At 36.6% G+C, this 15,255-nt stretch overlaps 1 protein-coding gene across 5 annotated transcripts in view; it reads right to left on the bottom strand.

The window, feature by feature from the left end:
- The window catches only part of KIF15 (kinesin family member 15), a 55,216-nt gene that overhangs the window by 32,338 nt on the left and 7,623 nt on the right, over window positions 1–15,255 (bottom strand). For all 5 annotated transcript variants that reach the window (XM_038389228.2, XM_043508875.1, XM_038389233.2 and 2 more), the window contains 11 exons: window positions 14,271–14,480; window positions 14,029–14,154; window positions 11,946–12,068; window positions 10,983–11,106; window positions 7,704–7,795; window positions 7,030–7,239; window positions 5,480–5,657; window positions 4,488–4,629; window positions 3,331–3,472; window positions 2,293–2,490; window positions 1,222–1,329 (listed from right to left, as the gene is read on the bottom strand). In XM_038389228.2, coding sequence (XP_038245156.1) covers window positions 1,222–1,329; window positions 2,293–2,490; window positions 3,331–3,472; window positions 4,488–4,629; window positions 5,480–5,657; window positions 7,030–7,239; window positions 7,704–7,795; window positions 10,983–11,106; window positions 11,946–12,068; window positions 14,029–14,154; window positions 14,271–14,480 — 1,653 coding nt within the window. The remainder of the gene's footprint in view (window positions 1–1,221; window positions 1,330–2,292; window positions 2,491–3,330; window positions 3,473–4,487; window positions 4,630–5,479; window positions 5,658–7,029; window positions 7,240–7,703; window positions 7,796–10,982; window positions 11,107–11,945; window positions 12,069–14,028; window positions 14,155–14,270; window positions 14,481–15,255) is intronic.

Here is a 15,255-nt window from a genome sequence, read left to right as displayed (position 1 = left end):
TAAAATTTAAAAATGGAAGGGAAGTAAAGGAGTGTATAAATCTTAGCTGAAATAATAGAAATATTTTTATGTGTTGTGTATTTTCCAGCTCTGACTATGCAAGATGCATTTCTCTGTATGCTGAGAAAGTTATTTTGGATATTTATAATCAAACCAATCACGAGTCCTGAACATTCAAGTGTCTTATGGTTGCGAAAAGCTCAGTAAATTGGAAGCCCACAGAGCAAGAACTATTGAGGTAATTGAGGAAGCAATACGAGATGAAAAAAGGACCTATCAGCCTCACTTTAAGTACCCCCTTCACCTGATAATTTAGAACTTCAAATCTGCTCCTGAGCTGAAGTAGCGGAAGCATGGAGGAAGACCGATGCTCTTCTCTGTCAATCCCATCTTTCCTTTGTCACACATCTTTTCTACCCTTCCACTACACCACAAAGAGAGCATGTTATCTGCTTTATGGCATTACGCTAAAAATCTATTCCTTAATTTTAAGGTGAGTTCACCATTTATAAGCTCTGCCTATCAACAAAAGTGAATTGTATAATTCAGTGGAATAATTCCTCACACCTAAAATGTGTATTTTGTCTTCAATGAACTTTACAGTCTTCCCAAACTCTTAATGAGATAGATAACCACTATAGGGAGGTAAGGGGGCTGAGAAGAGATTAAGTGACTTAACTCAAGATCACTGGGGGTACTGTATCGTATGTGTTACACATTGCAGAAAAATATTCCACACAACTATTTTAGTTTTGGTTAGTTAGGCTGGGTAGATCCACAAATAGAAAAATAAAGAGGATCTGTACACTTTAGATATAGTAATGACAGTTTTGTTCATTCACAGCTAGAACTAGGAGTATTTTTAGCACTGTAAATTTTTAGAGAAAATATTTGTGTGTGACAACTGATAATTTACCACACATCATGAACTTGGGCAAAAACCACCACCAGTAGGCATCCTGAGTTATACTTTTACTCTATGATCAAGCAGCTTTAAATATTTCAGAATAAGTTTTAGAAAGCACTGATGCTGGCTGTTGTCTAGATGGTCTTTCTGCTCAGTTCTAGAGCTATAATTTTAGCATTTTGCCTCTTAAAAATCCAAGTAATATTTTAAATTTCACCAAAGAGGGGCCTGAAAATAGTTGAGAAATGTGAATGATATTCACATCTTTTGTATATACTCTCTCACAAAAAATCTGATTTACACAGCTACCTCACCTCCTGCATTTGTGCAGAATGATGCTCCAGTTTATCAATATGTTGCTGAAGTTTAATGTTCTTACTTTCTTCCTCATCTAGCTTGATCTGAAGAGTGCTCAGTTGTTCCTGCAAGATGGCAGACATGCATAATTAGAAAGCTTATCTTCCCGTTATTCTCATATGGTCAGACCTGTGTACACCAAATACAAAAATCTTGACTATTTTAAGTCTTTATGGCTTGAAGCAAGGACATTCAGAGAGATAACTATTGGTTTATCCTTTACTCCCAGATCTCTGGGAGATCCCTCAAAGCAAAATACAAAAATGGGATCCAATCCTGCAAACATGCACATTTTTAACTTTATGTATGTATCCATGTATGTATTCATTCTGCTCTTCAGAATAGACAAAAATGGACTAGAGATTTCTGGGAAGATCTGTGAGCTATATGAAATGTTTGAGGGCAGTTCAGCAAGGAGTTCTGTTTCATATTAATGAAAATTAGAGCCACATTATCAAGATTATCTCAGACACTTTGCTTTGCTCTTCTATGGCAAAAGCATCTCTTTTCAGGAAATTTAAAAGAAGGATAAAAGGACTGAGATTTTACACAGTTTTTAAACAGGTTCTCAAATAGTGTAGTCTCTTCTAGCTTTGATCTAAGCCACAGTTTTGAATGGTGGTGGCCCCTCTGCCTGAGTCTCCCTGCGATGGAACAGTTTAGTTTGAGTATTCAGATTTAAATGCCCAGGAGTGTACCATTTCTGCTAAACTAAGACTTCCCACAAAATATAAACAAACAACATGTAGACAGAGAAAATGCATAACTCTCTTAGTGGAGTTTACACTGGAAATGCTAAAGGTGCATAAGTACAGTATAGCATGCTACTAGGCATCACAATAATTTACTAAAATATTTATTAAACATTTACTTTGGTTTTATAATTGTTACATTAAAACCAAAAGTTATTTTTGGTGAAAAAATGATATTACTCAATGACCATCAAAACATGCTTTTGTAAAAAAACAAAACAACCCCCAAAACAAAACAATTACATATGCATTTCCACTCTTATTCTGAAGATATACCTGCACCATTCTGAGCTCCTCAGCAATGGCCTCATAAGCTTGTTCATTCATCTCCGGAGGAACTGGCTCATTGAAAATATTATCCACCACCTCCCCTGAACTCTGAATATCCATGGAATCACAGACCAAGATTTCAGGGCTTATTCGTGGCACCAGACGAGACCTTAGTTGGTAAGCCTTTGTCGGAGTAGTCATGCTCTGTTTCAGAAATTATGAAGGAAGCATTAGTTTAAATATAAACTAGACAGATTATAGTTAAGCCAAAGATTTTGTCACGGATATTTTTTGTAAGAATCACGGACAGGTCACAGGCTTCCGTGAATTTTTCTTTATTGACTGTGACCTGTCCCTGACTTTTAGTAAAAAATATCCATGACAAAATGGGGAGCTGCTGGGCACCTGTCTGGGTCAGCCGGGAGCTCTGGGGCCCCCACCACCATGGGGGCTGGGAGCTCCAGGGTCCTCCTCCACCCCATGACTCAGAGCTGTGGGGTCCCCTTCTGCCTGTGGTGGCTGGAAGCTGAAGGGTCCCCCTGGCGCCTGCGGTAGAGGAGCTGCGGGGAGATCCAGGGGCCTCAGGTGGCAGGGGAACCCCGCAGCTCCTGGCCGCTGCGGGTGGTGGCGGGACCCTGCAGCTTCCAGCCGCCTGAAGTCACGGAGGTCTTTGGAAATCACGAAATCCATGACTTCCATGACAAAATTGTAGCCTTAATTATAGTGTAATACATTGCATAATTCTATAAACAAAATACAGGATAAAGTAAAAATGGTTAAAGCTGGTCAATTACATTCCACACAACTGCATGTTTTTCTGATTTGCAAGTCAATTACAAGCAGTAGTGCATCAGGAAGTATTTCAGAACAAGAGATAGAAATGAAGATATCACTTTAATCATATAGTGAGTTTATATACTGGAAAACTTGTCAGGCTAAGTATATTACACTCTGATTTTTACTAAAGAAATCTTTTGTTTCATCCAAATCATATGTAACTATATACTGCTGTATTTACAACCTCTCATTAACATATTCCTGTACCTTAATAGTTTCTCTGTGCATTTTATTCAATTGAGAGACTTCATGACGTTTGTGTGCCTTGGTTGCCTCCAAAATATTTTCAAGATGCTGGTTTGCTTTCTGAAGGGACTGAAGTTCTGACTCCATTTCCAGATGCCTTTTCCTGTTTAGACATAAGATTTTACCACAAAGCCCAAAAGTCATCATGCACTCTATCATTAGTCTGAGAGTAAGGTGCTTTGTAATTGTCACACTGAAAAACAATTCCAGACACTTTCATCCAAGCCACCAAAATATTTCAGTTTTGAGATTAGGCTATTTATAGGATCAGTGGACCCAATTAAAAGAGCTATTAAAAGCTGCTTTGTGATCACATAATTAAAAAAATATATGCACACTTAAACACAGCCTTAAAATGGAAAAATCGCTTCCTTCTTTATCCAGCAACACCTGAGTTCAGAGCTTTTTGTTTCTTCTAAAGAGCAGATCACATCACCCATACCAAAACTTTAAGCATTAATGATGTTATGCAGTTACATTGAATCAGAAACCTGAACTGAAGCGCAACAAGATTAATAAAAACCTCTAAACATTTTTTCCAAGTATTGCTAAGATTACTTTTTAAATGTAGGTTCCTTCATGGTGTCTCTGCCCCCTCCCCATTCTCTGCCTACCAGACTGGAGGGAGGGGAACTCAGGGCTTCTGCCCTGTGGCAGGGTGGTGGGGCTAAGGGCTTCAGTCCTGCGGGAGGCATCTGCTGGGGCTCAAGGCAAAATCATAAAAAAGTAAAACACAATGGGTTCAGACCTCCCTTTGTAGCCAAATGGACTTCTACTATACAGATCAGGATTTGGGGAGACTGCACACCATAAAGATCTGCTCTGCTGGGACTACCTACATCCTAATGTGAAGAAGCAGGAGCAAGGTAAGTGGATCTCCAAATATACAAGACTAATGTGATATCTGTAAACTGTTGGTCAATAGACTGTGATGAAATGGGGAGCATTAGGTTTTCCCTTTCTCCCCTCACTCTGACTCTCTCTAGAAGACAAATTTACTTGGGTTGTATTCTGGATCCAGGATTTGATCATAAAAATATAAATACAGGTCTATCCTAGAAAAATATATTTTTCAGAAGAATATTAGTTTAAAACATTTCTACATCGTTTCCTCTCACTTGGTTAGCTCTTTAAATTCTTCATATTCTTGTTTTGAACTTTCCAGTTCACTCTGAGTATGCAGCAGGCGGGCTTTCAACCTTTCAAAAGACACCAGTGAATTGCTTTCTGTTGATGTAGTGGTGCAATACAACTGATGACCTAAGAAACAAACAACAGATATCCTCTGATATAATCCTGAACAACTCACAATCATAGTAAGCTCTATCAACAAAATAAGAACAATTTTTTGAACATTCCAGCAACTCAGACTAAGCCAACTGAACACGAGCAATAGTGCTTATGTTCACGTGGATTATGTAATGATTTTTATTATTTGTATTACTGTAACAGCTAGTCATGAAGCACAATCCCACTGTGTTAGGTGCTGTGCAAAAAGAGAAGAGAAAGACTGTTTCTGCTCCAAAGAGCTTACAACCTAAACATAAAAAACGAGACAACAGATGGATACACTCAGACTGATCAGGAAGAACAGGGAAACAATTAGACAACATTGGTCAGTATGACAGACAATGGTTGCAGCACACTAATGGTTTAACCATCGTCAAATTTTTTTGCATCACAAAAAAGGATGAAATAGAAAACGAATATGTATTGCAAACTACTATACAGTATTATCACACGCACTGAAGGGCACTTTTAAAGAACGTTTTTAACACTACCATGTGGTAGATTAAATTGATGAAAAGTTTAAAAATTAAAATAGAAGTTTTGCAAAAGTGTTTCACATTGAGATGTGTGCATTTTGTATTATGTTTAGACAAACATTGCTTATGCAACATCATAACTTTTTCATTTAAAAAATGTTAAAATATGAATTTAATAAAGAAGAATGTTAAACCATCAAATTCATATGATCACTAGAAGCACTGCCACTTAAAATACTTTAAGTGCTAATGAAAATACTTAGGATTTCTCAAAAATACACTAATTATTACATTTTAAAATGAGTATTAGTTTATGAAAGAAATATGTCATAGTGTATTTTTACCTCCATTATTTTTCTCTGTGGCTGAAGCCTCCACGAAAGCTTTTTCTAGTTCTGCAATGGTCTGAGCATCAAGTTCTTGAGCCCTTTTCACTGACTGTAAGGAACGAAGTCGTTTGTTCTCCTCTCTGAGACTGTGATTCTCCATGGCATACTTAGCAATTCGTGGGTGTTGTTCCATCTGTGCATATGTGACATGCAGATATTTGTTGAAATGTTGCAAAAAAGCAAAGTAGTTTACAAAAAAGGCTATTTCACGGAGGATTCAGAATAGAGGGCTGCCAATCTGTCACCTTTCACAAGCATTAAGTTGAAAAGAAAAAGAGGGCTTCCCTAAACCAAGGAGGACTGTTCAGATTTCTTAAAGAGCTGGAAACTGGTTTTATTACTTCACTGGAATTTAATCTCAAAATGTGTACACATGAGTAAATAACGATCAAGGAATTAATCAATAAATTCAATTTTTAAACATTCTGTAGTACACCTCTATCCCGATATAACGCGGTCCTCGGGAGCCAAAAAAAAAAAATCTTACCACATTATAGGAGAAACCGCGTTATATCAAACTTGCTTTGGCCTCGAGCATTTCCATTATTAAGTCACTTCCTGCACCCTGACTGCCCCCTCAGAACCCCCGACCCATCCAACCGCCCCCTGCTCTCTCTCCCGACTGCCCCCCCATCCCCTGACCACCCTGCCCCCAGAGCCTCTGAACCATCCAACCCCCCCTGCTCCCTGACCGCCCCACCGAGACCCTTTGCCCCATATCAAACCCCTCAGCCCCGGCCCAGCACCCTTAACATTCTGCTTAGAGCAGCATGTCGGAGCCAGACACGCTGACCCCCCGGAGTGCGCAGCCCCACCCCCCAGAGCACTGCTTTACCGCGTTATACCCGAATTCATGTTATATCGGGTTGCGTTATATCGGGATAGAGGTGTATTGCAGGAGGGACATAATTTTAATCCTGATCATTACATATAAACTTCTTCCTCTAGAAATATTAGGATCGCAATTTAGCCTAGAATATGTAGGCTCAACTACAGAATTATTAAAGTAGTCTGTCTTTTTGTTCTATTTTTAAAACAGGGATGAGTTTCCTAGCTGCAGTGATAAGAGCTTTCCTTAACATCAGGAAGCCTATCAGTGATTTAAACCAAACAGCATTAAGTACAGTAATTTCACAGTTTAGAGAACTGGGTAGATCAGAGACCGGCAACCTTTGGCATGCAGCCCGGCCCGCGCCACTTCCCATGGCCCCCATTGGCCTGGAATGGCAAACCACAGCCAGTGGGAGCTGCTATCAGCCGAACCTGTGGATGCTGCAGGTAAACAAATCGTCCGGGCCTGCCAGCGGATTTCCCTGACGGGCCGCGTGCCAAAGGTTGCCGATCCCTGGGGTAGATTGTGCTCATGATACCTTTCAACTAAATACCAACAGTGATCAAGGTCAGTTGTTTCATTATCTTTAAACAATAAAGAAGTTCTTTCTTTGTGTTGTTCATTAGCTTCATCAGATTGTTTTGGAATGGAACAATAAAGTAAAAATATTTACCTGTTCTCTCACTGTCCGCAATTCCTCCCTCAGTTCATTGATGAGATCATCTTGTTCTTTGGGCACTAAACTGCCACGAGCCTCTTTGTGTAATCTCTCCAGGCGAACTATATGGTCCTCCCGGAATTTAACTATCATTTTATTGGACTGAATGAATTTCTCCTTTTTGCCACAAAGATCTTCTAGTTGAGCAACTTTTTCTAACAAAGTCTTAAAAAAAATAAAATGTACTGATTTAGTAGTGGGGAAAAAAGGACAATGGCAATCTCCAAATAAATATATCTATCACAAACTTAAACAAGTTATACCATACTACCTATAATATTTTATGTACAAAATTAAAACATGTTATCCCATTCATATTTTTGAAGCGAAACTGACCTTGTGACTTTTTTTTAAAAAAAATCAACTCACTATGGGGCACAATCTGATTATTAATCAAAGTTTTCTTATGTTTTTTCTTTATCAAACTTGGACATTACCTTAAAAATTCACAATTCTACTAGTGTATAATCTCTCCTTCTGGTAACTACACTTTGCTGTCTTTGTAAACAGAATTTATTTAACAAAGCAGGACAATCTCAACTGTAGTGGGGCTTCATTAGGTTTACTCATCCTTAGCTTTAATCAAAAAATAAGCAGGACATACTAGAGAAAAGGCAGTGAATTCTTACCTTCTTTTCACTTTCAGATTTCTCCACGAACAGCATTGCCTCAAGAAAGTAGTTCACGTAATTTGTATTTTCCTGACCTTGTCCAAGAGCAGCTTAATAGAAAGATAAAGAATGAATCACCATATTTATTAAGATACAAATTATTTAAGTTTTCCTTCATGTTTAACAACTGTATTTACAGAGTATTTCCAACACTTCATTTTCCCCAGAATAATTTGTTGAACATATATGTATGGGCATATTTACATTATAGTTATAGAACACCCTCTAATGATACTATTAGGGTCTGTCAATTTATGAAATATAAAACTTTACTCACTCAATTATAGTTGACATACAAAGTTGCACCTAATGAGTAAAGGGATTTTGAATTTAGCTTTAAAAAAAAAATATTCATATGTTCAGTTAAGGAAGTATGCAAAATATGGAATTAGCTTCAGATGCTTTTTTAGAACTTTATAACATGAAATTGGCATTAATACTACATTCTGTTCATAATAAAGTGGACTATTCTAGATATTTATGGGATACTAATCACCATAATAGCTAAAGGGCAAAATAACTATCCCATTATGATTAGAGCTGAGTGAATAATTGATTTTTCAGCTTAGGGGTACAACCAAATAATGTAAAAATATTTCAGTTTGACTCAAACAATTTAACAATATTTTCTTCAAATTAAAAAAACAAAACAAAAAATTTTTGAGTTTGTTTCAAGTCAACGAGAATGTTTTGAGTTGATTCATTTTTCCCCTCTTTTCAGTTTTTTGATTAGTTTCAAGTTAAGGCAAAATATTTCAATTTGAAACAATCTTTTTTGCGTTTCTCATTTCATTTTGGCCATTTCAGGTGTTTTCACCCTTGTTTGTGCTTTTTTTTTTTTAATTGGGCAAATTTTAAATCAAAATGCTGTTTCAAACTGAAAACATTTCAAAATGAAAAAGTTGAAACATACAGCTTTTTTCAATTGAACCTATTTGTCAAAGTTGACGAATAGTTTCAGACCCCCTCAAAAAATCAATTCATCAAAATAATTTCTAGTTAATATATATATTTTCAAATGCCATTGTGTTTTACAATCAACTGATGATACTCCATATCTTTATTTCTACAACTCAAAGTGTGTGCCAAGATTCTTAAATTGCTCAGACTACGTCTATCGTATCAGTTTTCAGACAAGATTTTTCTTTTCTTAAAATGTATAAGATAATTTTTAACAGATTTACAACACCATCCTTTAGTTTTTGCAGATTCCAAGCTATTGCAACAGATATAATATGAAATTAAGATTTCTGCCTATATCTAGACAGCATGGGCGACTGATTTAATATCATGTTAACCATTCTCGCATATTCTTATGATTTAAACTCTGATCCCGTGCGTAGCAGCAGATGTGATTTTTTTTTCCCCTTGCAAAAAAACGGAGCAAGGATGTTTAATATTAGCCAAGTCTTTTAAATGCAGCAACTCCTGGTGCTGGATTGAAATTCCTTGTATCTTGGGAAGATCAGACCACAATTGGTACAGGAACACAATAAGAGAATTAAAAGGCCAAGATTGCTACCATAGTAATAAAATACTCTGGGGAAGCATATTGCAGTCAGGGAACTACACTTAGTGGGAAACTATATCGGGATCTGTGCAGGAGATACAACAGTTCAGTGAAAAGCTACAAGTAAAGTTTGAAGAATAATAAAAATCCCATTAACTTTATTCTCTACTGTATTGTATATAAGACCAACTTTTTATTTTCATCCCCACAAAATATTTTTTCCTGTAATTACATTGAGAAATCAACAAAACTGGAGAAAAAGGAAGCCAAAAATCAACAGGCTTGTGCAACAACTTGTCTAATGAGAAAAAACAGAACCCCGCCACACTGACAATCATAAACAAAATGTTTTGGTTTATCTCAAGGGCTTTATTTCCAGCACCTTTATGAACTAGAAGCTGGAAGAAAATTCTAGGCATTAACAGCAAAAATCAAACTAATAGAAGTTTTGCCTAATGCACATAGTATGGTAAGAGTAAAATGAAAACAAAATGATCATTAGTTAACACAGGTTCCTGCAAAATTAGACACATTTGCTTATTATAGTTGTGTAAAATAGTATGTTGTGGCTAAGCAAAATGTAATCCTTAAAGCATACAAAACTAAGTGGTGCTATTTGGTCAGCAAATCAATAACAGAATAGTTTAAAAATCTCCTTTTGCTCTAGAATGCAGGAGCTGTCTATTCTTTTTGTTTCTCCTGTTGGATCATATTAAAGAAGTTCTGTATTAAAATCATAAGTGAGTTTGATTCCCCATAGTTTAAATTCCAGGGTATTACTAATTAAGAGGTCTCTTGGTTTTTGGTACTGTTTCTCTCTCTCTCTCTCTCTCTCTCTCTCTCTCTCTCTCTCTCTCTCTCTCTCTCTCTGTGTGTGTGAAATTTGCAAGCTGCTAATTGTGTCAGTACATTCTAAGACAGAGTCTGTTCTCAAAGCAATTCTTTGTAACAACAACTACTCACAGAGTCAAAGCAATACTCTGTAACAACAGAAATAGCACCCAGAGACTCCCCATCCTTTTGTTGTATTCATCTCGCTTTGTTAACAATTGTGATTAAAATAGGAGATAGAGGATATATGTGGATGGATGCTTGGTGTGGATAATAACTGAATGATCAGGGAGGTGCCAGCCTAAGAATTCAGTATCCATCGGCTGAAGAAGGCATCAAGTGGTAATAACCAGAGGACCCCTGGAAGGCAGACTAGAATCCACCCAACAGCCTCAAGAATGGGAGAACCAAAGAACAAGATAACATCTGGCAGCACGGAGCCATCAGAAATGTGCCATCTGCTGATTGATTCAGCAACAGCATGATGAAGCAATTCCCATAGACTGGCATAGAAAGAAATTCCTATAAAAATGGACTCTAGAAAGTGAGAACTTTGGGGTCTGATTCTGGCTCCCTCCTCATGTCCAGGCCACCTGGCCAGTGGCTTGGTATGAGCAACTCTAAGGCTGGTAACTATGATAACCTTGCAGAACCTCTGTGTGTGTGTGTGTGTGTGTGTGTGTGTGTGTGTGTGTGTGTGTGTGTGTGTGTGTGTGTGTGTGTGTGTGTGTGTGTGTGTGTGTGTGTGAGAATAAATATGAAATTGAATGGAATGTTATAGCTATAACTAACTGCTTACTATGATTCTTTCTGTATTCACAATAAATGTGGCATTTTGCCTTTTCCCCTTTAATAAGACCCTGCTGGTTTTTATTTTATTGATATAACACTCCTACCTCTTGAAACAGAAATATCTTGAGTAGACTGCCCTGAAGTAAGTTGAGCAAGCTGCTCTTTCAATTTCTTCACTTCAGCTTGGAGCTGGCTCACATTCCCTTGGGTGTCTTCATTTATCACAGCCTTTTGTAGGAATTTTGAAAGCAAAGGATAAGATTACATTTTTAATATGAAGTGACATCAGAAACAATCTATTCTCAAGGTAATTAGAATCAAATATTGAAAAGCAGTAGATAACTGCCTATATGGCTATCCATTTTAAAAAAAAAGAGAAGAATCTTTGGAAACAGGAGAGAGCTCAATTTATTTTTCTAATATCTTCAACTTCAATAGTTTCTTAATATCTGAAAATCATGGACACTTGAAAATTTAGTCTACAGTTTGCTGAACTAGACTTTAATCCTGAAAATTTTAGGCTGAACAAAGGCTAACAGCATAAAACAGACTACATAGCTGCAAAATCAGAAGCCAATATACCTTCAAGCCCGCTCAAGATGCAGAAAGAACTTAAGAATTACCCTACATTTAAACAGGCAATGGCATGTTTAGATCCAAAATTTAGGTAGGAAAAACAGCATTACAAAGCTTTAAAATAATTACAAAAGCATTTAATTAAAGCTTTGTTTGAATTTACACATTTCCCTGGAATGCTTCAGATTCAAAGAACAAACAGAACATGAAAAACAAATAAGTGCAAATAGTATGTTTCCATTGTCCATGCTGAATAAAGTATAAACTGCAAAAATAGTGAAAAGTAAATTCTATTTTTAAAAAATAGTTAGTTTTTGTTATTCTAAACCCAAGCAAGCAAATTTCTTTTTTCAATATTATTTTCATTTGAGTTAACCATAGTAAACAAAAAAGTTTCTTAAAATGAATTGGTTCACATTTAAACATATAATATAAATGACAAAATATTGTATTTGTTTAAGTCATGATAGTAAAGATATTAAATAATTTACCTTGTTTTTAATCAACTTTGCTCGTTGAGCAAAATTAAGGGTGGACAGAGTTTCACCAAAACATCTAGATCCAGGATGAACATTTGCAATTATGCACGTTTTTGCATTACCTCCAAGAGAATCCTGTTTGAAAAATACGAAAATTGGCTTAAGTTGAAGGTTTCAGAGTAGCAGTCGTGTTAGTCTGTATTCACAAAAAGAAAAGGAGTACTTGTGGCATCTTAGAGACTAAAATTTATTTGAGCATAAACTTTCGTGAGCTACAGCTCACTTCATCCTCACTTCATTGGATGCATTCAGTGGAATGCATCCGATGAAGTGAGCTGTAGCTCACGAAAGCTTATGCTCAAATAAATTTGTTAGTCTCTAAGATGCCACAAATACTCCTTTTCTTCTTAAGTTGAAAGTTTTTGGTTAGAGCTAGAAATTCCTTCTTCTTTCACAAGTTGTTTTGTATGTAATTTTAAACTAGAATGGGTTTACTTGAAAAATCTCTACATTCGTTTTTGAAGCTTTATTTCAAAGCTGGTCATGAAAGGAGGACACAATCATACCCTTAATCATATGTAAGAGTTTAGTTTCAAGAACCTTAACCTTGCTATATTGTGAAGGGATTTGTAATTAAATGAGGATCATTTCAGGAATCTGCAACTGGGCAATGTGCTATCATTGGCAAAAGGAAACTCAGGAAATCTGGAATGAGATATCAAATCTTTCACTTTAGAACTCTAGTCAGTAGCAATTGAAAGATATTACCAACTTGAAGGCCAGCCATTTGGCTACCTATGTGAAATATGTTGATTACCTGGCTCCATTTTCTACTGGATAAGCATCAGTATCACAAAAATCACTCACACAGACACTTGTTGGTAGTCTTAGCATACAGGCTAGAAACTGACTAATCAAAAGAGACAATTAACTTCTCACTGTTAGATATAGATCTTTAGATACGTCAGTATTATTTATTGAGTGCTGATGGTGCACTTATATCTGTACAGAATAGAATAGCTAAGGTATCACTTAAGGCACTTACAATCTAAGACCCCAGCCCTGCAAGAAGACTCACAAATGTCAATGGTGTTCTGTTTGGGGGTAAGGACCTGGGGTGGAGGATCTCTTTATAAGAGTGGGGTACAAGAAAATGGACAGAGACAGAATTTCAACTTTTTATACTTATATGAAAGAGAGAGAGAGAGAGAGAGAGAGAGAGAGAAAGTCTTTAAAATAGAGGATAAAGACCAACAGATTGCATGGAAAAAGTGTTTGGAGAAGGAATGGGTAGAATGCTGTCATAGTGGAATAGGAAACAAATGCCTGTGACATCACTAATACTATCACGGATTGCAATCAAACTTGGTATTTGATGTCACAGAATGATGCATTCTGGTTAGTAATGGTATTCAGCAGAGAACACTGGAATTCACTCAATCCTCAATCACTTTGCAGTTTAAGTGGCCTTCATACAATGAGCAACTTCCTGAAGATTAGAAGATGAGTATTATCAGTCGCTAATACCAGCTACATCCTGCTAACATTTGGTGTGGCTACTTTGAGGACATATAAAACCTTTAAGGTTAGAAGCATTTCAAGTCAGTGACTATTATCCTTATGCGATATACAGGCTTTTCCATAATGCATGGGAATAGAGCTTGTCCTCCACTCTCATTAAAATAAGATTAGCGCACACACACACACACACACACACACACACACACTAAAATAAAAGCACAGGTAACCGAAGACATTCATTGCAACAGCAACAAAGTATAATATCTTTTCCAAAGTTTCTCTTTCTCCTTCAAAAAAAAAAAAACCAACAAAACCAACTTTGAGCAGAGGAAGAAACTGAAAACTCTGTTTTTCAGATCCTTACAATTCATCCTAAAACCTTACTATAGACAAAAGGATAATAATTCTGAAATCCTATGGCACATAGAAATTGATTTTCCAGGAAGCGTTCGCAACAGTGAAAACAAGCAGCCCAATTTTACTGAACTGAGCTCAGTTTTTCCTCTTCTCAGTATAAATATCAATGTTTTTTCTTTTTAAAAATATTACATGAAAACTAAACATTATATGTTACCCTTAGCAGAAAAGTGAGCTTGGAGTCCCTGTAGCAAATGTGTCTTTGTTTTCCATTACCCACATCAACAAGCGCTGTGATCACTTGGCCCAGGCAGCTTAATGACCGGTTTATGTTACCTGCCTCCTAAAACATACAAGAGACTGAAAGTGAGAAGACAATTGTCCTGATTAAACCAGGGGTTTTTTTAAAATCTTTAATTGAAGAGAAAAAGAAAGTAATCATAGATATGTAGCACCAACCTTTAACCTCACTCCTTCAGTATGGGTATCTTTTTGTCTCTCAGATCCTGCCAAATCCACCAAGTTCAACTGGGAGGATCGGAGGTTAACAACCTCACTGTTCTTCTCCATTGAATCTACAGTAATAGTGAAGACCGCATGCGATCTTGAGGATTCTCTATTCATTGAGGTAGATGCTACACGGCGATTTCTCCAGCCCATAGTTAACACCTTAGCAGCAAGAAGAGACACCAAATAGCACCATCTAGCATACTTCAGAGTGATCCCAACACTCAGATACAATGGGTGAAGCAGAGAGTAAACATATTCCAGTATGAGGCCTTTCAATAAACCATTACAACTACTGACTTTTAGCACCAGAATATCTTCATATAAAAATTTAATACAGTTAGAAATCCTAATGAGTATCACAATGTTTATGATTTGAACATTAGCTTTTTGGTTTAGAAATAATTAAATATTCACTTCCCTTTACTCTTGTCAACTCAATTCCATGTTTTACAATTTCTTTAGTCTAAAAATTGCTGTGCTATATTTTGACTGCCAACTCACTGATACGACTTTCCAAGTCTTTGCTATATAAAATGTCCATTTGTTTTCCAAAGTTCTATTTCCCCTTTTTATGTGTTTATACAAATATGGTAACATTGTACAAATAAAACCTTTTAAAACCAGACAAGCCATATGCTCTGATCATTAGAAGAGTAAGGTTTACTCAAAACCTGGATGTACAGTGTAAAGGATATCTGGAACAACAGTGTAGTGGGACAAGGAAACCTGCTATTATACCACTGAGGTTCACTGCAAACATCAGCAGAAGATTGTGAGTGCATTTTTATACTCCCCAACCCTTACAACTTTCATAATCTCTAACATTCACCAAGGACTGATGTGGAACATGCATGCTTTGGAGAAAAGTTAGAATAAACAAAATATTTCTCTGTTTATAGATGATCTTTTGAAAAATACTTTGTAGAAACAGAAA

This window comes from Dermochelys coriacea, chromosome 2 (genome assembly GCF_009764565.3).
Source record: "Dermochelys coriacea isolate rDerCor1 chromosome 2, rDerCor1.pri.v4, whole genome shotgun sequence".
Lineage (NCBI taxonomy): Eukaryota > Metazoa > Chordata > Testudines > Dermochelyidae > Dermochelys > Dermochelys coriacea.
Note: the sequence above shows the minus strand (reverse complement) of the source record. Positions and strands in the feature narration are given on the sequence as shown.